Here is a 27,086-nt window from a genome sequence, read left to right as displayed (position 1 = left end):
ACGAGATATTATATTTTTATTATGTCAAATAATCTCACATTGTTTACAAATTGTAGTAAAGCACAATTTAAATATTTCTTACCTTCCAAACACAAACTTAATATCAAAATAAGTCTTAATTTCTACTAATATTACAGTTAGTTTCTTTTGTCATTGAAATGCTTAAAATGTGTTTTTATAAAGATGTAATCCCTTATCATGATTTATAGTAAACTGTTTTTTATTTTTAACAGTGGTTTAAGATAGCTAATCAGACATTAAGTGTCTATTTAAATTATTTTTCATGATCGGCATAACTTTAGTAATATTTCATAGTAGGCAAGAAGTTGCTTACATGTGCATGATTAGGCTAAGATTTTGACAGAGTAGACATATTTTAAGTATAATTTTGCTTTCACAATATTTGAAGTATATTTCAGAAGTATAAACAAAGCTTTATTTATTTATTTATTTAACATTATGCTAAAGCTTATACTTTCTTCACAATTTTATCTATGAAAGTTATTTCAAAGTTAACCCCTTTTCACTTAAATGAATTTAGGGGAGACTGATTAAATAGATTTGAGAGGATTTGATGGTAATTTTTGTTGTTGTTTATTTGAATGGATTTGAAGGTAAGTAAGACTAGATTTGAATATAAAGTTTATAATAATTAGTGTAAGATTTGATTGATGTGACAGATTAAAACAATTTACTTCCAAATCTACTCTCACTTACCTCAAAATCCACTCAAATAAACAACAAAAAAATTTACCGTTAAATTCTCTCAAATTCATTCAATCACTCTCTCAAATTCATTCAAGTGAACACAAAGTCTAAAAGACGAAAGTGTACTTAAATTATTTATTACATATAAACAACCGTTCAAGACTTTTCTGTATAAAAGATAAACTCTTCAATCGAGATTTAAAAAAAATATGATTCATCTTTAAAACTATTTTTCTAATTTTTAACTCTTTATTAAAAAATGAACTTTCATTCTGTTTATATTTTAATTTGGAATTTGTTTCAATACACTTAATAATTTTACACCACAATCATGACAAAGTTTCGAGCTTAAAAAAACAATATTTCAAATATATCAACCAATGATATAACCTTATAAAGATGAAAACAAAGTTTCAAACATCAATCATTCTTCTCCCAATGAGTCTTAATTAAAAAACTTATTCTAATAGGCGCAATAGTCCTATAAAAATATAAAAGATTAGCAAGAGTTGTATTTTTTATATGTTTTTTTATAATAGTTGTTTAAGTTTTTTTTTTACCTAGATCAAGAAATATATTTAACAAGGTTTTTTCAAAATAATAATTAAAAACGGGAGTATGGATAAAACTTCAATGAAATATGTTTATTTCGGCTGTCTTAATTGTACTTGGGAAGCTAATTAGGGTATGGGAAACATAAAAGCATCTATCTAATGTTGTTTAGAACAAACAGGGGATTATAAATAACATGTAAAATAATTTAGTGAGAGTTGCTTTTAAAAATATAAAAATAAAATAAAATATTGAATTCAATTGTTATTTCAAAAGCTGAACTTATTAATTATTATATTTTTTAAAACTTTTTAAAGAATATTCTTAAAAATATTACCCTGTCATCTTTTTGGCTTTGGGATACTTGGGCGATAATATCAAAGACACGTGGTTCTAACTCCACTTTGTTATTTTATTGAGATGAACAGAAGTGCAGTAGGGACCGTAATGCAAAAATATTAGGGTGAGGGACCATGTGGTAATAAGGAAGTGTTCCAAAAGGATACATACAAACAATATGAAAAACTGATTGCTATGTCTTAATCATTTATGAACTGTAATTGAATCCAGCATTTATATTTTCCTTAATGAATATCATTATGCTAAGTCAAAAGAGGAAAAGGATTAATCAGAAAATGATTGGTCAATAATAGGAAGTTAGAAATCCAAAAAGGAAAACCTGATATGGGATACAGGAGTTTTAACTCTGCTAAGTGAGTTCAAATTATTTATTAATGTTTCTGTATGGACGTGGAAACCGAGATACGAACCTAACAAAACTCAACTGCTCCTTCCTGTGATGCTGTTATCGTGATATATCTCTTTCTGTGTTATGTTCTCTGATGGGAAAATGGGCTGATTACCTGCAAAGGCACTCCGACGCTCAAGTTAGAAAAGGGATGTACTGAATCCTTTCAATTCAAAGTGACCTCAGAAGAAGAATAATTTCTCTCTCTTAATTTTTCTTAAGGAAAACGTACATTTTTTCTGGTGTGATCTTCATATTTAAAACAGTAAAGTAAACCGTTTACCTGAAAATCCGGTCAGTTACCGAAGTTGACTACCTGGAAATTGTAACTGTTAGATCGTGTTCGATGCTGGGTCAGTTATTCCCGTGATTCGTGTCGTTGACTAATATTCGTAACTGTTTACCCTTAACCGCTAAATCGTTTACTGTGACACCGTTAATTTAGACATCGCTCAATATATGTCGATCGTCTTGTGTATCGACACAAACATGCGAGTTGTCGTGTGAGCGCTATATGTCGCGACATCACTGGTTGTCGATTGCCAAGTGGTCGACATCAGTATGTAAATGTTATGATGTTAAAAAGCGTTCGACATACCTACGATCGTATGACATTACGATCGTGAGAAGTCTCGGCAAACGGTCGCCTGGGTTACTTGTCGACCGTTGGTAGCATCAGGTATACTACGGTACAGTCTTATATTACAATTGTTTGCATGTTTTCACATAATAAATGTAAAACTGGTATAATTAAATTAAATTAAATTCTTAAAACTCTATTCAAAATGAGTTGGGATGTGATTAGGATAAGATTGATCTATTAAAAATAAATTAGTTTCTTTTTAATATATTTCAGTTATTTTTTTTATTTATTTTTTACAATCTCTAAATCTCTATAGTAATTTTTGAATTTCACATTATGTTTTATTAATATATAATTTTTCTTCACTTCAAACATTTTTTTAATGTTGAATATTTTAAAAAAATTATAGTTTAAAAATTTTATTGTATAATGATAGTTTTTTATTATCTAATAAAAAAGTAATTTTTATAACAATTAATGTAATAATTATTTTTTACAGATTTTTAAAAACGAAAACTAATTTATACTTGTTTCTAATAATGAAAAATTATTATTTTTAGAGATTATATGAATATTTGTTTTATAAAAACTATTTAAAATAATTTTTTAATTATAATCATATTCTAAAAATAATTTCATTATTTTGTAAAGTTGAAAATGTAATATATACAAAGTTTGTTTAAACTTAAAAATAAAATAATTTAAAAAAAATATTCAAATAAGTCATTTTTATAAATTTAAAAATTACTTCCATCTAAAAGCAATCCTAAAAAACATTTTCTTTTAATTATTTAATGTTTTAAAAGCTTTTATGAACTTATTTAATAAATTATTCAAAAAAGATTATATATAAATAAGTTTTTAATTTATTTTTAATTTTGACATCTAAGATAAAAAAACATAATAAAATTTAGTATTTCATGACAAAAAATTGTTCTTGAACAATAAAAGAATTTAGTTTGGGTAAAAATTTCCTAATGATCTACTCTAGAAAAAAATTCAAAATTGAAGTGTAACAAAAAAATAAATCCCTCGTTACCAAATGAATAATTAAACTCAAATATAACAAATATCAATAAAAAATTGGTTTTATTTAGAAAACAAAACCGATCTAGATCTAAGTTTAAAACTCGTCTCCCGCAAACACAAAAGCATAATATTGAATGATCTTTATTTGAAAAAAGAAAATGGCATTCCTCATGTATAGCTGCTAAGATCTCAAACTACGACCAAATTAGTGTCTATATATATATATATATATATATATATATGTATATATATGTATAGCTGTTCCTTCTGAGAAACACCACCACCATAACATGTTTTCGTCAATACTAAGACATCGCATAGATAATACACGAAATAAATTTAGTATCCGACAGAAACCTAGTTAAGCCAAAATACTAAACTACGGTCATAACATCAGAATGTTGAAGGGAAGGTACTGCAGAGGCAAACTATCGACAAAAAGCATATTTGTAGGTAGGTTTGCAATCGACAGAATCGTATGTACATTAAGGGAAGTTGACTTCAGAAGCAGAACAAACTTACGACAGCAGGCTTCAAAATACCCTTCAAACACTCCCTAAAAAATTATAGTTGCCAATCTATGGGATGACTACCCATTTGCTCCAGAAGTTGGTTGGTGCGAGAGAAGTGCCTGCTCAGATAAAATTAAACCAAATGAAATGAAATAAATAAATTGTTTATGTCGATGAAGGAAAATTAATCAGTCGTTTTTTTTCAAATATCAATTGCATCTCAAGATCTAAGCTAAATCCTGCATTGATTTTACAATGCTAATAGTGAACTTGGTCGAGTATGTGAGGAGTGCAATTCTAAATAAAAACGCAAATGAAAGAAAATGACAATGTATTCCAGACTTTTATGTTTTCTAATATACCTGACCAAGTACACCCTAATAGTGTGTTTGAATGAAGTAATTTAAAAGAGTAACTCATTTATTTGGAGAATTTTTTTTTAAAGTAAATTGAGTTATTTGAACGAGAAAATTGAAAGAAAATTTAAAAGTACGGAATTTTATAAGGTATTTTGAATAATTAAAACAATAAAATTTGAATTTTACTTAAAAAGGAGTAAATTGGAATTCCACAACCAACCCCTCCCTCTTTACACACATTGAAAAAATAAATAAATTGTTAAATATTATTTGAATATCTAAATTTGACTAATATTTTTTTTTCAATTTTTTCAATTTTCATTTTAAAATAAATATTTTTGATATAGAATTTTACCTTGAAAGAGAAATCCAATTACTTTATCGAAACAAGAAAATTGAAATGTAAGATATTTTAATCACTATAAAAACAAAATATATAAAAAATGAAAAGAATAACTTGCAAGTAATTCAATTATAATCTATTTCAATTCGTGAATTATTGAAATCCCTATTCCAAATACAATATAAATATTCGCTTTTTTTAATGTCGGAGACTCCAAAAGGAAGTATTTCGAAACAATTAGTTTTTATAAATGTAAGAAGTTATCAAGTATTGTTGCACCTATTCCTTCCAAATCAGAAGTTATTTACACTAGCCGTTAGCCTATTCATTAGCTCTTTTACATAAACATAAATAACGGTCATGAACGTCTGGTTAATATATTATACAAACAATGCAAAACAATTAGAAGTTTGAACATATTATCACTCACAGTGATATCAACAATGAATCAGTGGAAAAATGGGTTTTTAATCCCTACAGTTTCTGTTAAACTTGGCATTAATCCTATAACTTTTGTAATTGATGAATTAGTCCTTTTTATGCATAACCAAGTTTCTCCAAAAGTACAGGTACTAAAATTTATTTTCCAAGATTAAATTATACTGCATAACAACGTTACCTGCAGCCAAAGAAGCCTCTACTTGCAGACAAACCAGAAGGATGTGCAGCTGTAAGAACGTGATGCTTTGTTGCATCGATTAACCTGAGAATATGACAATCACAAGTTCATCAACTAGTTTTCACCGAATTTATTTTCCAGGCAAGGAAAGAAAAGCATCCAATTTAGTTTAAGAAAACAAATTCCAAAAAGCAGCCAGCAGTTAATAAATGCACAGTTGCAGCAACTTGATCATCCATATCTCAAAAATAAAAATTTACTCCGATATCTAATTTTTTATGCAGAATTTGGAAAAATTGTCAAGGAAACTATTGAAAGCCCTGCTCACTCTTTGCTGGTTTGTTCCAAAGACTTGCTATAGTGTTACACAGTTGTAGTACCTGGATTTCTCCCGAGCAGAATTTCCCCACAACAGAAACACAACTCCCTCCCTCTTCTGTGAGATTGTCTTGATAACAGCATCAGTAAATTGTTCCCAGCCTTTTTTGGCATGAGAATTTGCTTGATGCTTCCTGACTGAAATCAAAAGTTCAAACTAGTAAATCACACCACTAGAATACAAGGATAAAATAATAAGTCATCGACATACTTGATTAGAAGTCAACAAAAACTAAAGGTCTAACCTGTGAGAACAGCATTGAGCAAGAGAACACCCTGAAATAAAGTTCAAATGATCAGATATAGTATTTCAAAAACTACTCTCAGAACGTAGTCACACATGATGTTAATATAACTACAGTCATATAACTTGGCTTTCATAGCACAAACTCGTCAAACTTCTACAACAATCCATATTTGTATTTAACGGGCACCCTTTTTAAGGCGGGACTTTATTTATTGACATATAGTTCATCTTTAAATCATACAAAACATTTGAAGGAAACGTTTAAGAGGCCTTATCCATTAAATATACTGCCTTAATTTGGATAAAGTTTTGTAAAAGTTCTTATTATAGAAGAAATAAAGAGATAAAATGAAACAAACTTCTCCCATTAGTTAAAATCAATTTATGGATTTAGCTTAGAAAATTTAGATGCGAGAATTTCTATAAAAATAAACCGAAGTACATATACTGATGTCAAGTTATACGAAAGATTTGATTCATTATACCTCACAATTTTGTTCTTACCCAAACTAAACATATCACTGGAGATGACCTAACGCAGAAAGAACTATCAAAAGACGAGAAAGGCTAAGCTTCATCACGCATGACAATTACTATGTACTTTACATTTGATAATACTTATCAAGCATTCATCCATAAATAATTAATATACATCGATCACTATTCTTTTAAAAAACTGTACAGGGAGTACTAGTTAGGCAGACACTAGCAAGAAATACAATAGGTTCAGTGCATGGTTGTAAATACGAAGTGGATAAAATTGAAATCGATCCACTTGAAAGTGCCATTGCAATGTTTGAAAAAAGACAAATCCCTCACATAACTCAGATGCATGCAGGAGAACGTACCTGCACAGCCCATTTTTGAAGATTTCCATGGGGTGGAATGGTGCAACCAAGGTCTTGGTGAAGCTCCTTGAATATATTCACCAAACTGGAAGGGACTTTAATTCCCTCAGGAACTGAGAATGAGAGCCCCATTGCTTGACCAGGTCCATGATAAGGGTCCTAAACATTAAATAAAAAACCCACAAATCACTAAAAGAGATACAATCTAGGCTCCTTGGATAAAGTTCAACAAAATTACTTAAAAGAGAGAAAAAAAACAAATCTAACTTCTACTAGTTTAAAATCAATTTATGCGCTTCAGCATTTAAAGATCAAGTTTGATATTGCAGTTGAGGATGCAAGCGCAGTTTTGTCATGTTTTTGAAACTGCAGGAATCTGAGAAAAAGTACAGGTAACTTGACAACAATTGCGGCCATGCCGCACTGTAATAAATCGTTAGGGAGCTTCTACTTAAGCTAAGGAAGTACTTGGAACATAGACGAAAATTACACTATTTTCATAATCAATTATAACAAACATTGAATTATAATTCGTTTTGCTTGGATGCAATAATAAATAAATAAAGAACTTTTTTTATAGTTTCTTACTAAATTTCAGCCCAAAACTCAAACATATTTTGTAAAAACTTAAAAATGATTGAAACTGAAGAAAAAATAAACCAAATATGTTGTATAACTTTATTTTAAATTTGTGGAAAAAGTATTGTGTTTTTAATTTTGGTTTTCTTTTCTGGAGAATACCAACAAATTTGTCGAAACAACATCAAACGCGACATATAATGAAAGAAAACCACACAAAAATGGACGAACCTGGCCAAGGATGACAGCTTTGACTCTATGAAAAGGGGTAGAATTAAGGGCGTTGAAAATCAAGTGCGTGGGAGGGTATACGACGTCATCGTGGCTTGAAATCTCACTTTCCACGAACTTCGAGAGAGTCAGTGCATAAGGTTTCTGAAGTTCACCAGGGATAGCGTCCAACCATGTTTCCTCCACCAGCAACTCCTCCAGCTTCACGCCACTTAGACCTACGAACCATCACAAAAACGCTGCGTTTTAAACCATCACAAACGGCAGTGCATTTCCAAAACGAGAGAAGTTACCTTTGGTCTTGGAGACCCTCTCGACGCAGAGTTTGAGATTCCGTTTAGACTTGGCGAGGAGCTTGTTGTATTCCACGCGCAAGTTCTGGTCAACAGAGAGGGTGGAGGCGTTGGCGTCACCGGATTTGCAGGATTGGGGGAGCGAGGGCTTCAAGCGCTTCGAAGCGGGTTGGAAAAAGTCCGTTAGGGTTCTGGAAGCCATTTCGTTCCTCTTCGCAATGGCGGGAAGCGAATGAGTTGTGTTTTTGTTCTTTTTCGTACTTTTAAAGTATTTATATGAATGCCTTAAAATACTTAAATATATATATATATATATATATATATATATATACATAAATGTGTGTATGCATGTATGACCGAACCTAACCTACTCGAACCAAATCCAAAGTGAATCGAACCAAATCAAACCCAACACAATTCAATCGAATAAAATAGAACCAAACTCAACCGAATCGAATCCAACCAAACCAAACTAAACCCAACTGAATCCAACCGTGTCGAACCCAACCGTGTCGAACACAACCCAACTCAAACGAACCCAACCAACTCAAACGAACTCAACCCAACCCAACCCAACCCAACCCAACCGAACCGAACCAAATCCAACCCAACCCAACTCCAACTCCAACCCCAACCCGACCCCAACCCCGACCCCGACCCCAACCCTAACCGGACCTTGACCCGACCCCAACCTAACCCAACCCAACCAAACCCAACCCCAACACCACCCCGACCCGACCCCAACCCAACCCAACCCAACCCAACCAAACCCAACCCCAACACCACCCCGACCCCAACCCCAACCCCAACCAAACCCAACCCCAACCCAACCCACCTCACCTTACCGCACCCCACCGAACCGAATCAAACCCAACAAAACTAAACCGAATCGAACCCAACCATACTGAATCCAACCGTACCGAACCCAACTCAACCCAACTTAACCGAACCGAACCCAACCGAACACAACCCAATCCAATCGAACCCAAACCAATCGAACCCAACCGTACCGAACCTAACCGTACCGAACCCAACTCAACCAAACCGAACCCAACCCAATCGAACCGAACCCCACCGAACCCAACTGAACCGAACCCAACCCAACCCAACCCAACCTAACCCAACCCAACCCGACCTGACCCGACCCGACCCGACCGAACCCAACCCCTAACCCCACCCCACCCCGACCCCGACCCGACCAAACCCACCCACCCTACCGTACCCCACCGAACCGAACCGAACCCAATTGAACCGAACCAAACCCAATTGAACCGAACCGAACCGAACCGAACCCAGCTGAACCCAACCGTACCGAACCTAACCCAACCCAACTCAACCGAACCCAACCGAACCGAATCCAACCCAACCCAATCCAATCGAACCCAACCGTACCGAACCTAACCTAACCCAACTCAACCGAACCGAACCTAAACGAACAGAACCGAACCCAACCCAATTGAACCAAACCCCACCGAACCCAACCGCATTGAACCAAACCCAACCAAACCGAACCGAACCCAACCAAACCGAACCCAACCCAACCCAACCCGACCCGACCCGACCCAATCCAACCCAACCCAACCCAACCAAACCCCCAACCCCATCCGCACCCCACCCCGACCCCAACTCATCCCCCACCCCAACCCCAACCCATCCCAACCCCAACCCATCCCAACCCCAACCAAACGCAACCCACCCCACCCCACCCCACTGAACCGAATCGAATCCAACAGAATGAACTGAACCGAACCCAATCGAACCAAACCGAATCGAACCCAACCGTACCGAACCTAACCCAACTAAACTCAACCGAACCCAACCCAACTGAACTCAACCCAATCGAACCCAACCGTACCGAACCCAACCCAACCCAACTCAACCGAATCGAACAGAATCGAACCCAACCGAACCGAACCGAACCGAACCCAACAGAACCCAACCAAACCAAACCGAACCTAACCGAACCTAACCCGACCAGACCCAACCCAACCGTACCAAACCCAACCCAACTCAACTGAACCGAACCGAACCCAACCCAACCCAACCGAACTGAATCGAACCAGACCCAACCAAACCCAACCCAATTGAACCCAACCCAACCCAACTGAATCGAACCAGACCCAACCAAACCCAATCCAATTGAACCCAACCCAACCGAACCGAACCCATCCCAACCCAACCGAATCCAACCCAACCCAACCGAACCCAACCCAGCCCAACCCCACCCCGACCCCGACCCCAACCCAACCCCAACCCCAACCCCAACCCAAACCCAGCCCAACCCCAACCCCAACCCAACCCATTCCACCGCACCCCACCGAATCGAACCAAACCCAACAGAACTGAACCGAACCGAACCGAATCCAACCCAACCCAACTCAACTGAACCGAAGCCAACCCCACCGAACCGAACCCAACCCAACTGAACCGAACCGAACCGAACCCAATCCAACCCAACCGAACCTATCCCAACCGAACCCAGCTGAACCTAGCCTAACCCCACCCCGATCCCGACCCAACCCAACCCAACCCCACCCCACCCCACCCCACCCCACCCCCACGCAACCCCACCGGGCTTGACCTTACCAAAACCAAATCAAAATGAATCGAACTAACCTGATTTAACACGAATTGACTTGAACTTAACCAAACACGTCCCTGACCAAACCCGAACCGAGCCAAACCAAGGCAAACTGAACCAAGTAATGGGGCCTGATGAGATTCTCATCCCTTCTTGTAATCCCGCGAAGAAGTAATCAAGAAATTGCTCCTCCGTCACTCTCGTAGCCTGTGCCACAAGAATCACGTATTCCTCCACGGCACTGCCGCACCGCCGCTAGCTTCTCAAAGATGGTTCCCCTATACCTACCGCCAAACCTCCACACCATCGCATCTGTTAGCGTCTCCCAAGACGGATTCTTGATTTTTTTTCGCCAGAAACGAAACCAAGAGCTCGCTCCTAAGCCAGCTTCATCTTCTCCGTCACTGCATTTCAAAGAACTTCTCCAGCTTGATCGGTGCCTTTAAAAGTGGGTAATTCCGTTCTTTTCATCCAGCTTCCCTGAACGTCTCCGCGTTCGTCCTCCAATTCTTCGTCAGAACCTTCCCCGGCGCCTCTCCCGACCTCCATTGACCGAGTCGCAACTGCCCTCTCCTTCCCTGGTTCCCTCCTCTTCTCCCAAGAACGCGACCCAAATCTTGAGCCATCCCTCGCATCTCTGCTCGGAATTCTGCCATCGTCATTTCCATGGCGTCAAACCTTCCCTCCAAAACATTCACCTTGCTCTCCATGGCGCTCCTTACCGATGTTTGGGATCCGGCAGGTCGGACCAAACTTCATACACTTCTTTAATCAACAAGTCGATCAACCCACTCTATTTTTCAAGAACACGCAATTAACAGTGAATATTACTCGTATTATTGAGTGAATCAAAGAATTCAATGTACAGGGTTTACTCTCAAGGAAGCCTAGTCTCCCTACAATGTTCCAGTAAAACTCAAAAGTACAGAATAGCTACTCCCCTCATTTACAAACTAACTTCTATTTATACTATCCCCTTCCCTCCAAACTAACCATTAACTGATATTACTCTGTTTCCCGCCTTTATTTCTCTCTATCCTTCCCTCCTCTCTTTTTCTTCCTTTCATATACTTTTAATCTTCTATCAGATTGATAGCCCTTGAACCATTGCTTGTTACAGAGATCAATGCATAGTTCAAAACAAAAAGCATCTTCTGTACACATAAACTTACCGAGTTACTGGACAGACATTAAATTTCCTTTCATTTCATGATAAAAAGGCTAGAACTTGCATCTCCACAGAAAAAGTTAGAATCCCATGTTGGAATTGAAAATTTGAAAGTGTTGAAGAAGGTATTACTTGGACGATTTAAATTCCAGCAGTCCATCACAGTCATATGGTATAAATATTGCGTATAAAGACTAAAGAGTAAGAAGACTAAAGAGTAAGGCACAAGCTTTGGTGTCCATCAACTTAGATTTATCCAGTGTGTGGGAGGAAAACACGATTTCGTATTGAAAAATACCTTCAATAAACCCAGGTGGAGGTATGGCCATCCATATGCACTCAGAGTGCTCTAAACATAGATGGATTAGAGCCATTGTTACTCAGTTGAACTTGCCAGCAGGACAAAATCACATCATGACAGGAAGAAGGACCCATATCAGTCGGTAGTGGCAATAGGTCATCAGAGTCTAATTTCTTTTACCACACCATGATTCATTACTGGAGTTATGAAGTTGAAAGTCATCAAATCCCAAAAGTTTCCATCATTTTCCTGCATAGGAAGAATATTAAAAATCAGTAAAAGTAAAATCATATCAGTCCTGCAAATTGGAAATAAAAATAACTGAATAAAACAACATGAAAAGAGTATATTTTCTTTAAAAAATAAACCAAACATATAATTATCTCCAAAAGAATTATGAAATTTTCTTAATTATCAAAAGCCCCATACTAATAAAAAAATGGGTTAAATATGTTTTTAGTGCCTAAACTATTGGCCGTTTCTGGTTTTCGTCCCTCTTTCAAAGTAAGGTACAATTTGGTCCTCATTCTTTTCGAAAACGTTCGTTTTAGTCCTCGAAAACTAACACCGTTTAAAAATTTGGTCCTCATTTAGCAACAAAATGAGGACTAAAACCAAAGTTCCGAGGACTAAAACGAACGTTTCGAAAAGAATGAGGACCAAATTGTACCTTACTTTGAAAGAGGGAAGAAAACCAGAAACGGCCAATAGTTTAGGGACTGAAAACATATTTAATCCTAAAAAAATTTGTACATTTCCCCTTTAACTTTTCCACCAACCAACTATTAAGAACTAAATTGTATTTAAATTAAAGTTATACTCTACACTTCATCCCATACAACATGGAGACTAATTATTTTGAGAGTAAGCAAAGGAGTCTATGAAGAGAATTATGTTTGATGACTAATCAGACTTCCAAGGTCTTGATAATCACCTTCCTCAAGGTCCACGTCGTTCGAAAGAAGTGGATCCTCCAAAAAACTAAAATTGTGACAGCAAATTCATTCAAAATTAAAATGTGCTCTAGAAACAAAAATGTAATTTTCATATCTTTATACTAAATCACATATACTATAAAATGAATACACTATGCTTGCTACTACAATCAAAACAACTCATTTTAAATGGCATCAAATGCTTCCTATACAGCATATAACCAAGGCTATTTACGAATCTAGCAGGGCAAACAGTTTAAAGGTCAGGCAAATGGTTTAAACTAATGTGTTCAAAAGAGAGAAAGATTATCAATTTTAATAGCTTCTTTTAAAATTTTATCTAAAGCTTATCACTAATTTTATCGAAAAAAGAAAGTGACCGTGTAAGAAACACATGCCACTATATACCTGTTTTTGTAAGATGGTCTCTTTATCCTTATCACATTGATGGCTATGCCAAATGAGATATTCAATAGAAGAACTAAGCTTTCCGTGATGCAAATTGAAACCTAATATTAAAAGTGCGTCAATATTAACCTCCCTTAACAAAATCTTCTAAGATCAGTGAGTACCTGGCCATCTGACCTTCAATCAATCTTCTGACTACATCCAAGCACAACGACCATAACAAAAGTCACTATGTTAACTCCAAAACCTATAACAGTACGAAATATTAAGGAAAACCAATTCATATGTACTTGTGTGTATAGTGCTTGAGCTGAAACTAAAATCTCAAAAAGAATGAGGATATATGTCTTCAAAGCAGTCAGAGAGCATCTCTCCATCCCAAATCTGTAAATCAGAATGAGATTCCAATGAATTTCCGTGATCTTTAATGTACATACATTAAGGCACACTATGATATTCCTTTAATTTTTAGTCATTTTTCAATATCTTAGAAAGAATGTTAGTCACTAAGTGGCAGTGTCACACTGTAGATAATTTTGAAGTCAAAACCTATCAAAAAAGAACTAAAGAAAGCTGAAGGAAAAAGAAACTGATCTTATTACTTCTCTGTTCAAAAGAAAGAAGAACAAAGAAATTATACTGCTAACTGTCAAAACAGAGAAATAAACACCCCTAAGCTGATAAAGCAGAAATATTCATATGATTGTAATCTCAAAACTCCAAAAATGTTTCCATACCCCCATCAAGCAAGCCCCAGAACAAGAATTTAGTAGCAATATATGGAGACTAAGTCTTCATGGAATAAAGAATTACAGTTTATTTGGACGGAGTCGAAAAATAACACAAATAGAAAAATACAATAGTAAAACGATACTATTTAAAGAAAAATGGTGGTAGATTAAAACACAAAATGTATAGCAGCAGGTGACAAGTGTTGGTTGCTGGTAGAAAATAAAGAAAAGAAGAACATTGGAAAGAGGAAGAGATGCGTACAAATGGAGAATTAGGGCAAATTAGATGCAGGAAATCGTCCATGGAATAGAAGAAAAGCAGAGATAGAACGAGTGAGTGACGCATATGGCGTGCTATGTCGTGGGGTTGCTTTATATCGTGTTCATGCATAAATAACAACTTATGTTATCAAGATTATCTAAACGTAACTTGTTATTACTTATTTTTTACTTAAATTTTGAATCTAAACTTAGCTTAATTATATTAAGATTTTATTTGGATTACTATCCTTAAATGCAGTTGAAGTACTGAAAACCTTATACAAGAAATTAAAGAAAAATTAAGAAAATTAAAATTCAGAAAGTCAAAAATTAACTCTCATATGCATGTCACGACAAATAAAAAAATTAATGAAATAAAACCTATTATAGAATATAAAACTTATGTTAAAGACATGCACAAAACACTAAATAGTATAGTTAGGTTCGGAACTACGAAAAAGAAAAATACCAGAAAATTATTTAATCAAACTAAAAGTACTATAATCTGTTTATACGTATAATTTACAATAACAATATATTGGTGTAATCAAATCCACTGGCATAGCTTGGTTTGTAATAAAGGGTGGCCCCCAAATTTTAATACATAAACAAAATTATTTATTTAGTTTTAATATATATTTATATATTTTGTTTCTTTAAAAATTTTGTAGATTTATTTTGACACTTCAAAAATTTAAGACTTGTTACTTATGAAATCCATTTATCATAAGGGTTTATTGTTTATTGTTGTTATTGGGTTAAATAATTTATATTTATTGACTGATAATTTTACCTATATTTATAATATTCAAAAATATATATTATCAATTCTAAACTTAATAAACTTGTTTAAGACAATAAAAAATGGTGGAATGATATTAGAGTGAATAAACAATATCTTAATACTCATTTTTATCTCTTTCAGTACAGGATCGAGTAACTCTACAAAACACACTTTCACACTTTTACTCCTTAATCGTTTGGGTCAGAACAATGTCTTAAATTCACAATAGATATAATTACATATCTCTTACTTTTTAACTTCTATTTATAGTTTTTGAGATGAATAATCACAGTTCAATCTAAGCCCATTATACACTAATTACACTTACTCTTAACCTTAAATTGCAGTGTCTCCTAAAAAATACTCTACTATTTGAAAATATTCGTTCAATCCTTAACCACACCTGACCAAACGACCATTGTCTAGCATTCTTCAAATTCGAGGGTTCAGTAACTGACCGCCCTTAGCATCTGACATTTTTTTTCATTTTCTTTAAAATAAGAATAATGAGCAGCGTGAACTTTGTTCGTCATAGAAGTCATTGGAGAGATGGCTGAAAGGTCTTTAGCATGGACCTTCGTTTCCAAACTCTATCTATCCTTCTTTAAGACAACCGAGAAAGCAAGTCGACAAATCCTTCGTCCACTATATATAGTGATAGGATTATTTCTGGAATAACAATTGATCTCCACATTGAAGGAGCGGAGATTGATGGTCGAGACAAGGGGGGAGAGCTCGACCAAATCTGCCAATCATCTAGGACTTTACACAACGTACTTCTAGCTAAAGAAGGACCGGGAGTATTGAATGATAAAAGTGTCCATCCAAAATTACTATGCATGATAAAAATTGATGTTTAAGGTTCTCATTATCAATCGAAAGGAAACACGTTAGGTTTTTTGAAAACGGGGAGACATTACGTTAATTTTTTTAAAATAATTACTTTCAAATTAAATTAAAAACCTAAAGCACTAAAACTAAAATATTAACCGAAACAACAGTTAAAAAGAAAAAGGCTAATTAACCTTTCAAATCAATAAATACAATATCGCCCATTTACATCCATAATCCCACATAAAAACACTAACCAATAGCTGATAAATATATTATACAAAAATCTATTTCAATGAAATTAATTGGTCAAAATTGAACCGCAAAAGAATACAATATTTCAATCATTATAAATTAAAAATATTTTCTCGGCCCTAACAATAAACAAAACAGGATCCACTCAACATAAACCAAGAAAATATCAAAATGTGGATATTACTTGACTAATTTAAAAAATATAAAATTTAACGAGTCAACTTAGATATCCAGGGCTGAAAAAAAATATGAAAAAAGGATGTTATAACTATTGAAGGAGAATCGGTGAGGCATACACGTTCGGAGGATTGTTCGGTGTACTCGTTATTATACCATATAAACAGAAAATAAATTCATAAATATAAAATATCAAAAATTGGATGCAACTGCATCCAAATGCAGTTCATTCATTAAGTACCATAAAAAAGTCTACTACCAAAATGAAAGTAATATTGGGTGCAAGGACTAGGACAGAGCTGGAGATTTTAATGAAATAGCCCATGAGAAAAACAAAAGTTTTTAAATAGATAAAAAGTACAAGAAAGTAACATTAAAAACACACTAAAAGGCAGTCGCAAAGCAACCAAATATAAGAAATTCTTCCTAAGACATTCTCTGAGCAGCTTCCTTGGCCAGAAGCTTTTCCTTTGCCCGGGTTTTGGCTTGGGATTTGGATCCCATGATTCCACCACCCCATTTCTTTCTGTATTCGTCATACTTGTCATTGAAGTTAGCCTGAAAGGAATATCAAACACATTACATTAGTATTTCACAAGAGCAGTAAAAGCATAAAGAAATCAAAATAATCTCATCAACACTACCTTGATAGCCTCCAAGACTCTGCTGAACTCCAATTTATCTTCATTCTTTACAGTTGTCAAGCACAAAACAGATGCGGTTTTCTTGTGGACGACCTGATATGATGGATTACAACAATCATCAAATTAGAACAGCCATTGAAATTCAGTTATACAGCACGACAATCTTAAAATTCAAAGAAACACTACCGTTCCCAAGCGCGCCTTTCCTTTCACAATGCAGTATGGGATTTCCATTTTCCTGCACAATGCTGGAAGCCAGACAACCAATTCAATTGGGTCCACATCGTGAGCAATCACAACAAGCTGGGCTTTGTTCTGCAAGGAAACAAATGAACATGTTAAACTTATAATGATAGAGTAAGAATAAACTACAAACACAAGGTTTTAATAAAACTGAAGACAACCTGCTCAATGAGGTAGGTAACATGGTTGAGACCATATTTCACATTAATAGGCTTCTTGGCCTCGATAGTTTTACCCTCAGCCTCTGCCTGTGCCCTTTTCAAAAGTCTCTCCTTCTTTTCTGCTTTATCCTCTGGCCTGTACTTCAACAGGATCTTAAACAGACTTGTTGCTGCAAATTAGGTTAAAAAAAACATCGATTTCAGAAACAGGGAATTCTAACAAAAGCTGAAGCCGCGATTCAATAAAAAGTATAATATAAATAATGGATAACAACCTAAAAATCGTAATCATCGTTAGCCTTAAGTTAATGGAAAAAACTATCTCAACGTTTGTAACGAGACCGCTGATAACTTCCCTTAATAGCACGCCAACCTAATTTCCCTAACAGTTACCACAAAATATATATCTGATAACAACAGCCTCATCACTTTCAGATGTACCTAAGTAAATAAATACATATCCGATAACAGTAGCCCCAACACTTTCAGATAAGTAAATACATATCCGATAACAGTAGCCCCAACACTTTCAGATGTAACCTAAGTAAATACATATCCGATAACAGTAGCGCCAACACTTTCAGATATACCTAAGTAAAAGATGCATCTCAAACAACATAAAATTACGAAACCCTACCTCACATAACAACAAAATTTATATCAGATCCAACACTACACAAATTAATCTGACCTAGGTTTTTGTCGAGTGTCTTCGTAAACTGGTTCAAAGCTGGAGGAACCTTCAACCTCTGTTTCAGAATCCTTTTCTTCCTCTGAATCTGAACGGTCTTGGGCCACTTGACGAACCGAGTCAAGTCTCTCTTCGGCGGCAACGCTCCTCCGATTCCGAACTGCTTCGGACGCTTCTCGAAAAGCGGGTTAGTAACCTTCTCCTGAGATTCAAAATCAGAAAAAAAAAATATGAACAAAAACCGATAAATATAACCGAATCAGAAACCGAATTGAATTCCTAGAACTTATATACATACAGGCTTCTTCTTAGAGGCAGGAACCGGGGCTTTTCCACCACGCTTGGGAGCCTAAGAAATTAAACACAACAAAAATAGCACATTACACAAACGAAGACGAGGCTTCACATCAAAATCGACGATGATTAAATCAGAGCTACTAAATTCGAACAGTATAAATAAAATAAAATCGAATCGAAGAAAATGTTGAAATATGATCAGAGCAGAGGCGTAGAATTCTCTGGGACTCACCATTGCTGCAGCTGCTGTTTGGCGATGCGAGGAAGCTCTGAGTAAAACCCTAACTAGGGTTGTGTTTATATATCAGCAATGGGCCTGGAAAGATCCCTTTCGGCCCAGTTAAAAAAGAAAATAATATTTTTATGTTCATTAGAGTTTAATAATTAATTTATGCTAATTTAACTAATTTCATAATTACACAAATACTAGTGTATAAACTGGAAATTTTTCAGTATTTTCTTAAACAAGAAATATTACATTCAACTAATATGTAAAAAAAGCTATTATAAAAATGTATCATTTATTTTTTGTATAAGATAAAAAGCGTTCTGATTAATAAAGAATGTAAAGTCTATTTGTTGTGGTGAGAATAGATAATGGAATATAAAAATTTTAAAATGGATAGAGTCTTTTGTTACAGGTTTCTCCAAATAAATACTTTCAGAAAATCTTAAATCATAATTCAAAATATTTTAGATATGTTTTTTTTTTGAAAAAAAAAATCACATATTTAAAGTTAGAAAACATGGGGATTATTTGAAGTTTAATCCTATAGGTAGCTCTAGGTGTAATAATGTAGATACTTAATTAAATTTTCATTCAACAAAATTTTTTATTAATTTTTTATGATATTAATTAACTAATTTCAATTTCTTGATTCCATGATAGAAACTTAGATTAATCCAAGGATTGGTTAAGAGAGACTTAGATAATAAAATAAAATTAATAAATAAAAACTCATTAAGAACGCATGTTAACAAAATCTTTAGTTAATAATAATAGTTTATTTTGTAAATAGTATATGTTATTCTGTCATGTTTTATGTGGATTAGATTATAATATATCACTGTGAGTTGATTGATCGTTTAGTATGTTTCATACCTATATAAGTTTTTTTCATGAAATTGGACAATAATTCCAAATTGATAATGCAATTATGTCGATTTAAATCAACTTATTATTATTGTATATACTAGGTATGTTTAATAAGATTTGTGTTCAGAAAAAGTGTTTTTTTTAAGTGAAAAGAATTCACTTGTTATTATCCGTAATATGTTTGGTTAAGGTTATTTTAAAAGAATAAATTATAGTTTTTTTTTTATGAAAACATCATTTTTTATGTCTTTTCAACTTAGTCGCTTGTGAAAAAAGAGAATTAAAAAAAAACACAGCCAATTAAGTATTAACTTCTGCTTCCATACAAACACTTAAAAATTAACTAATTATAATAAGAAGCTTAATAAAATTTATTTTAATCTCATAACACACGTAAATAATAATAATAATAATGTTACAATGTTATTATTGTATTTAGTCACCTTAGTTTTTATTAATTTTTTATTTTGTATTTAATTATAAACTGTTTATTTCTGTGAGCACCTGGTTTTATTAGACATTGGTGTTTTATTTAAATTAATATATATGCTATGTGTATATATAAATATAGACTTAATGTCTCAATAGGTTTCTATTTTCGTCCAGAATTTCAAATAGGATCTTTTCTTCTCTGACGAAGGTCACCCATCCCAGAATTGCTCCAAGCTAAACACGCTTAACCATGGAGTTCTTATGAGTTAGGTTACCAAAAAGCAAATGCATTTGGTGATATGAGTAGCGAAATCAATCCTTTTAAGCTATCCTTCAACTGTATAGTCTCATACCTATACAGTCTCTAGATCCCTCTCATTCCTGTGTATGTTCGATTCATCCATGTGCCCCTTCCACTGAAAGCCTTGCCAGGAGCCGCTCCTTGTCAGTGCCCCTTGCACCATGCCTCACTTCCCGCCCTCTTGTCAGTGTCCGGGTGTCACACTTGGTAGGCAAAGTCCTTTTTTTTTAGGCTTTCAGGAAGAAAATGCTTCAATTTTTTTTAGTCTAATTGCTTTAGGTTTCTCAAAATTAGTTATAGAAAATTTTTGTTTAGTATTGTTTTACGTCTCAAAAATCCTTGAATTTGCTTTAAGCCTCCTAGAACCTCTGGTCATCCTTGGCAGAATCAATCAATTATATTAGGTCATGGCTAAAAAGAAAATAAGCTGCATGTCTAGACTTACTAAGTTACTTTGTATATAAGACAAGTTGTATAATAAAATCGCATGCATTTAATATTGCAAGAATATCGTTTAATATATTTATGTTTTTTTTTCTTTTTTGTCTTTATGTTTAATGTGTCTATGTGCTTATATGTGATTAAACGATAAACAACAATAGTGAAAGGTAGGTAAATCTTATAATGGCTCGGAAGGGATTTTTAATAGCCTTTTTAAAAAAATAAAATATTGACTTGTTAATGACAACATTTAAAAATTGTATACAAAATTGTCTTAAAGCTCGAAAAGTAATTCTAGGCATTTTTGTGTGTGATGGTTATTGTTTTTTATATTTGTAGTAGACTAGATGGGTGTTCATAATTGTGTATTCATCTAAGAACATTAATGTCATTTAATTAGAACATATAGAATTTTAGGATCACATATATATTTGTATTTTTGTGACTATAGTATGTTTCAGAGAAACTTCATCAAGTTAATAAAAAAATTAGACATAATATATGTATTTTACACGAATCAGTTTAAATATACCCTGTAAATCTCTATATCATTTAACTTTTATTTTACTTGTTATTGATTTGAAACTAACTTAAAGAAATGTGAACATGTTTTCTACAAAAAATAAAATAAAATAATGCATCTCTCGTTTTTCAAGTTGCAATTAACAAGTTTCGTAAAATACATTTCTTAAGAAACAACAATGTTAAAACTTGTCTATTTGTATTTATAAATAAAAATATTATAAATGTTGAGCCTTCTCCTAACAAATGTCATTGTTTGATATAGGATTCTAAATAAAAAAATTTGGTAAAATGCATGAAACGGTGCATATATTCTTTCTATTCTACAATATACTAATATGTTATAATTAGACTGTTATTACAATCAACACTTTATAAACAAAAGTATAATTGATCTTTTGATAGGGAGAACTATATTGACCTAATAAGGCTTGGTTATCATTCATCCAAATTTATTCTTCCTCCTTATAAAAGGAAGAGTGTTAGGAGTCACAGTGACCCTCCAAATGGGTATCGAGAAAAAAAATTGGAAAAAACATGTAGTCGTAAGGAAATGATGGACATGGCTCTTACGAATTTGAGAAAGAGAAATAAAATATAAAGAAAAATGTAACACACTTAGGTTTACAATAAGTTCAATTAAAAGTTACTTAAATGTATGTAAAAATGTGAATAGCAAGAAAGGTAGCTAAACGAGTAACTCTTGTATGTAGATTTGCATTGATTGTTATGACAAATCTCTTGGGTGATCTCTAATTGAAGTGTAAATTCATTTTAGTTTGCTTTTTTCAGTTCATTTATTTCACATCAATTACAACTTTCAATGTCCTTTGCTCCAACGCTAAAACATGATTTTAGTTCATCTGACTTTTAATCGATCCCACAGTATACTATATTTTTTAATTTACTTCTTTCTCTCATTTGATAATTGTTTTCAGAGAACCAATTTTACATGTGATGTGATAGTCAGGTCAGTAATCCTTAATGAAAAGGCTTAAATTAAAATAAATTATTATACTAGAAACATCAGTGCTTCTTTAATGATACGCATTTCAACTTCAGCCTTAAATGCATGCAATTGCTAATGCAAGACTTTTCTGCTAGGGTGAGGCTCAGGTTCGTTAGTGGAGAGCTCTTATTTTTACCACGCTTTACTGAATTGAGGCTGCTCAATTGATCCTTACAAAAACTATGGCCATAAATTTTTAATGCATCTTAAAATATTGATTCAAGCAAATCCATAGAACTTTTTATCAAGTATAAGAAAACAGTAGCAACGGTATTTAACCAGCAAACTAATATCATCATCTAAACACGCTGAACTAGTATTGCATAACAGTTCTCAAATAACATTGTTATTCATTTTGGCACCCGCTTCTCTAAGCCAATAACAATAAAGCAGAGGATTACTACCCATTCGTGAGGGATTTATATGGCATAAATCCCCACTCTTAATAATGACTCTTGATCGGCCTCTCGGCCATGTAATATCACTAAAAGGAATTGACCGAGAGTTCATAACATGAAAGGATAAGAAAGCCTGAGCAACGAATTATACATATACCAAACGTCTTAATAATGTTATTAATAATACGATATTTTAATGAGATACATCTACTCGACAATAGACTAAGTATCTCTGATTTGGGGAACGTATTAGAAACAACACAGCCATTCAGTAATGTCCAAAGTACAATGACGTTTCTTACATCCCCCAATATCCATCCCGACTACAAGCTTGTAAGGAAAGCCTGTTGCATGTAAAAACAGCAACTATTCATCAGAATGCATCGAAGATAAACAAGAGACTTGATAATTATTTCTTGCCAAACGAAGCTATTGCTTGACCCTGACTAAAGTACATGCATAAGCAATGGAAAAATACAATGTAACAAAGCATATGAAAGCATCTTTACTTGCCATCTATCCCATTTAAAGTATACAAGCTTATCGAAGAAGTTACAAAAAGCAACGGGAAAAATAACAGGTTATAAATATGCTAATTTAATCAGATAATTCTATTTAATTTCTCTACTTGAATCTCCTATATCGATTGATGTCTCCAGCACCTTTTTTTCCCGTCTAAAACATCTCATTTTCTGTCCACACATCCTAAGTTTCAGATATAATGGTATTTATCTCCATATTCAAATCATGTTTATTTAAACCAAGTACCGTGTACAATCCCACTAGATAGATAGTATTATTGATCACACAACACAATCAATTGGAGTTGTTTATCGCTCACCATGAAATCGCTTTTAATAATTTCCTAAAAAGTTCTTCTTAGTTTATCTATCCCTTTAGGTCTGAATTTGCTCTACTTATCAGTGCCTCGGGTGGCCTTCTTTTACAATTATCCTATATCCTGTCCTTTTGTGGCTCCATATCCTCTTCTAATCATATTTCTACTACTCCCACCTTGTTATCACCACCTCTAAAGCTTAACACATATTACCATAAAATAAAACGTACTTTGAACTTGATCAGTACTTTGGACTCAGTTGGTCACAAATTAATCCAGTGAATTTATCCATTTTAAACACCCAGTTTGTAAACTGCCACGGAAACTTTAATATCACCATCATTTTGTAATATTGAACCATATACTTATTCAAAACCCATAAGAGCAATAACAGTCTTTCCTATGCGTACCACTTATTACGTATCTATATGACAACAAGAAAGCACTTTAACCGACATAAATAATCACAATTGAATTTTTAACCATACCTTCAACTAGTTGATGGGAGAAACACCCTTATAAGCTCTTTCACAGTAATCTTTTTTCTACAGGTAGGGCATTTTCCCTGAGCGCTTATAGCAGCCTTGATGCAATTCTTGCAAAAAATATGACCACACCTTGTCGACATTTCTTCTGCCAAAGGACCCATACATATTGGACAGTTGAAAACAGGCTCAATTCGAGGTTCAGGAAGCACTTTAGCACTATCACTCTACAAAAGAAATATTCAATTCAGATATTGGATTTCCAGTCAACCTTCACAATCGTTTACCAGGTTCTTTAGTTGTTTGATAGAAACAGGTCATTTCACAAAATTAAAGGATGAAGGAAATTAACTTCTGATTGAAATAATAAACTGCTCTAAAAGCACAACATATGTGAAAGCAACCCGTGATATGCCAAAAACATTAAAAATCAATGGAATAAATAAAAAATAGAGTTAGAGTATATAAATGCCTAAATATCACAGCCAGAAGCATATGATGAAGTGGTAATACCAAATTATTTTTAACAATGTGGATATGCAACTTTTACGAATCTAACAAATTTTATTCAGATGAACAAAAGATGAAGTACAAACATAAAATAGTGCCATCTCACTAAGGATTTTTTTACCATAGAACTGCTACTGCCTTCTAAATTTATATACTTCTCACAATTAATAATTGTTTGATTTCGCAATTCTCGTCTGCGCTTGTTGCGCCGAGTCTGATCTTCTGCAACAATCACAAATAACAGATATGTTAATCACCATTATAATAAGTAATCTAAAGATTAAAAGCTAATAAAAAAACTTTCCAGACAATGGATGTTGGAGTAGGCAGAAAACAGAAAACACACAAAACAACAGACCACAAAGGCATAATACCATACATGATTATAAGTTCTCTTAATTAAATTGAAATCCAGAATTTAAATTTAATACTGTTATTTGCTTTAACAACTGCTATGGTCTGCATCTATAAATTAATCAGCGGGATACATTAGCAGGCAGAACTCTCAAAGTCCCTACCATCAGATGTTGGGGCGGCAGCCAGAAAGCTCACAGGCAACAAGGCCAAAAAAGTAGAATGCAAAATAAATTCAATGATATCATACAAGATTAAATTTTTTTTAATGAAATTGAAATCCCGAGTTTAAATTTACTATTATTTTGCTTTAGCAACTGCTCTGGTTGTAAAAGTTAATCGGTGGGATACAGTAATACTTGTACAACACCCAATAACGCAATCAGCATAGAAAAGCATTGGGCGAAAGTTCGGTGAGGCACTACCGAAATATATTATATAGAGATGTGCGCTAAAGGGAAAACACACTCCCCCAATTGTAGAAAGCCATATCGTAGCTACTCTTGCCTATAAACAAAATATGTTCATATCTTCCAGTTGAATTCTATAGCCTTCAATTAACTTTGTTTAGGAAGTGTACTGGCTAAGAGGTTATCTTATATAATAACTATTGTATACTTCTAAAAACATAATGTCCAACATCAGCACAACCTGGTGAAAAATTGCATGACAAAGTGGAGAACAACGTTACCTAGTTCAACATCAACTATAGTCCTCCCACGGATTCTTCTTGATTTGTTTTTAGCCTATGATGGAACACAAATGAGAAAAAAAAAATCTAATTTGCGACAATGAAATATAATAAATGAAGAAAAATAATAGAAAAAACCATAAATGACGGGAGATAAACCTCAGCAAAAGCGCCTGGGGTACATTCAACAACATCATCATCAATGTCTTCCACATCAATCATCGTTGGTTGAGAGGCCGGTGGCTGCTGTTCAACTATAACTCCTAGTGGCCCTGACTGTGTTGAAGGTCCCTCGTGCTCACGATTGTCACTAGCCGGCACAAGATTAAGGTCAAGGTCCAAAACTGCCTTTCTCCTCCGGTAGCTTCTGACAGCAGGTCCCTTGCCTGTCCGAGAACTCATTGGTACACTACTCCCGTACCCAAGCAGCAACCTGAAAATCCCAATCCCATAACGCACAATTCGTAAAAAATCACTCTTAGACCAAGGTCCAGGGATAAAAAATTAGGCCAACTTTTGCGATTAACACAATCATAAAACTGACAAAACAGAAAAAAAAAAAAAACACAACTCAAACAATCTAAAACATCAAAAAACATAGCCGGCAAAGCCGAATAGAATATCAAAGTTCATTCCCATCTTTTCATGGTATTTCTCACATGACTAACTTTCTACGCACCTAAAAAACCAGCCAGAGCTAGATATCATAAAAACCTAAAATGTTTTTACTTCTTGAAGTGACCGGATCCAATTATATCGTCGTACATATAAATCAATTCGTCAGCGGAATATATACAAAAACAAATTAATCGACCTACAAGAAAAATCGCATACACAAGAAAAAGGAAAGGAACGGAAGCGATGGAGGCGGATACGAACCGTTGAGCAAGAAGAAGTTGCGTTGCGGTGGAAAAGAATGAGAGAGAAAGTGATCTGAAAAAGAGATTGAAAGGGAGAAGAGAGACGCAGCGGTGGCGAATCGACGGAGAGAGAGGGGAGAAGGGGGTTAGGGTTTGGGGAGAATTTGAAGGTAAGGGTTATGACTTAAAAGGGGCACGATGGAAGAAATGAAGGAGGACATGGACACAGTTGTGAACGGAGACACGAACGAACAACCCAGCCACGCACGCGCTTCCATTAACCGTGGCCAAACATCACTTAACACGTGCTATTCAATTTTAATATTTTTTCTTCTAACTTTCCAGAAAGCTATTTCTCTTCAAATTGGTGACGGTTTACTCTGAAACAATGATATGCATTAATAATACTGATTATTAATATATAGTATTTAAACTAAAGTTTCAACAATACGCGTTAAAATTGATTAATAATTATTATTATAAGATAAAAAATAATTAATATTAGGTTGAGTTTTGTTTTTTTTTTAAATTAAAAATTAAAAGCGTGGTCGAAACTAAATAGAGCAAGGTGCAAGTCTCTGCACCTTATATTTTTGTTAGATTTTTTGGAATAACTCTTTTAAAAAATAACTATATAATTGTTGGAAGTAAG

General features: G+C 34.1%; 3 protein-coding genes across 3 annotated transcripts; all 3 read right to left on the bottom strand.

Annotated features, from left to right (window-relative positions):
- Positions 1-3,748: 3,748 nt before the first annotated feature.
- UNG (uracil dna glycosylase) lies at positions 3,749-8,289 on the bottom strand. Its single transcript, XM_047301157.2, has 7 exons — positions 8,030-8,289; positions 7,737-7,954; positions 6,927-7,085; positions 6,077-6,107; positions 5,834-5,969; positions 5,454-5,537; positions 3,749-4,251 (listed from the first exon to the last, which is right to left on the bottom strand). Exons 1-7 carry the CDS (start codon positions 8,229-8,231, stop codon positions 4,185-4,187), a joined length of 897 nt encoding a protein of 298 aa, XP_047157113.1. The 5' UTR covers positions 8,232-8,289; the 3' UTR covers positions 3,749-4,184.
- Positions 8,290-16,653: 8,364 nt separating this feature from the next.
- LOC124827965 (large ribosomal subunit protein eL8y) lies at positions 16,654-18,815 on the bottom strand. The gene is made up of 7 exons (XM_047301156.2): positions 18,730-18,815; positions 18,499-18,549; positions 18,201-18,402; positions 17,510-17,679; positions 17,292-17,420; positions 17,106-17,198; positions 16,654-17,019 (listed from the first exon to the last, which is right to left on the bottom strand). The coding sequence occupies exons 1-7, from the start codon at positions 18,730-18,732 to the stop codon at positions 16,888-16,890; spliced, it is 780 nt and encodes a 259-aa protein (XP_047157112.1). The 5' UTR covers positions 18,733-18,815; the 3' UTR covers positions 16,654-16,887.
- A 3,775-nt stretch (positions 18,816-22,590) lies between these two features.
- On the bottom strand, positions 22,591-26,772 carry LOC124827963 (RING/U-box superfamily protein). The gene is made up of 6 exons (XM_047301154.2): positions 26,454-26,772; positions 25,734-26,007; positions 25,575-25,629; positions 24,651-24,751; positions 24,023-24,246; positions 22,591-23,040 (listed from the first exon to the last, which is right to left on the bottom strand). The coding sequence occupies exons 2-5, from the start codon at positions 25,974-25,976 to the stop codon at positions 24,025-24,027; spliced, it is 621 nt and encodes a 206-aa protein (XP_047157110.1). The 5' UTR covers positions 25,977-26,007; positions 26,454-26,772; the 3' UTR covers positions 22,591-23,040; positions 24,023-24,024.
- Between the last annotated feature and the right edge of the window lie 314 nt (positions 26,773-27,086).

The sequence above is a fragment of the Vigna umbellata genome, chromosome 3 (genome assembly GCF_029865625.1).
Source record: "Vigna umbellata cultivar VRB3 chromosome 3, Vumbellata_1.0, whole genome shotgun sequence".
Taxonomy (NCBI): domain Eukaryota; kingdom Viridiplantae; phylum Streptophyta; class Magnoliopsida; order Fabales; family Fabaceae; genus Vigna; species Vigna umbellata.
Note: the sequence above shows the minus strand (reverse complement) of the source record. Positions and strands in the feature narration are given on the sequence as shown.

Bases quoted from the DNA above. Each gene is read 5' to 3' on its own strand.
- LOC124827963 (XM_047301154.2), bottom strand. From the start codon at position 25,976: ATGAGTTCTCGGACAGGCAAGGGACCTGCTGTCAGAAGCTACCGGAGG. The intron at 25,630-25,733 runs GTTTATCTCCCG...GTTCCATCATAG, and splicing joins CCCCAGGCGCTTTTGCTGAG to GCTAAAAACAAATCAAGAAG. The intron at 24,752-25,574 runs GTAACGTTGTTC...TGATTGTTGCAG, and splicing joins TATAGTTGATGTTGAACTAG to AAGATCAGACTCGGCGCAAC.
- LOC124827965 (XM_047301156.2), bottom strand. The intron at 17,199-17,291 runs GTAGTGTTTCTT...CCATCATATCAG, and splicing joins GAAAGGCGCGCTTGGGAACG to GTCGTCCACAAGAAAACCGC. The intron at 17,020-17,105 runs GTAGTGTTGATG...TATTCCTTTCAG, and splicing joins GAGTCTTGGAGGCTATCAAG to GCTAACTTCAATGACAAGTA.
- UNG (XM_047301157.2), bottom strand. From the start codon at position 8,231: ATGGCTTCCAGAACCCTAACGGACTTTTTCCAACCCGCTTCGAAGCGC. The intron at 5,970-6,076 runs GTTAGACCTTTA...TTTTGATTTCAG, and splicing joins GCTCAATGCTGTTCTCACAG to TCAGGAAGCATCAAGCAAAT. The intron at 4,252-5,453 runs GTAACGTTGTTA...TTATCTGAGCAG, and splicing joins AGAGGCTTCTTTGGCTGCAG to GCACTTCTCTCGCACCAACC.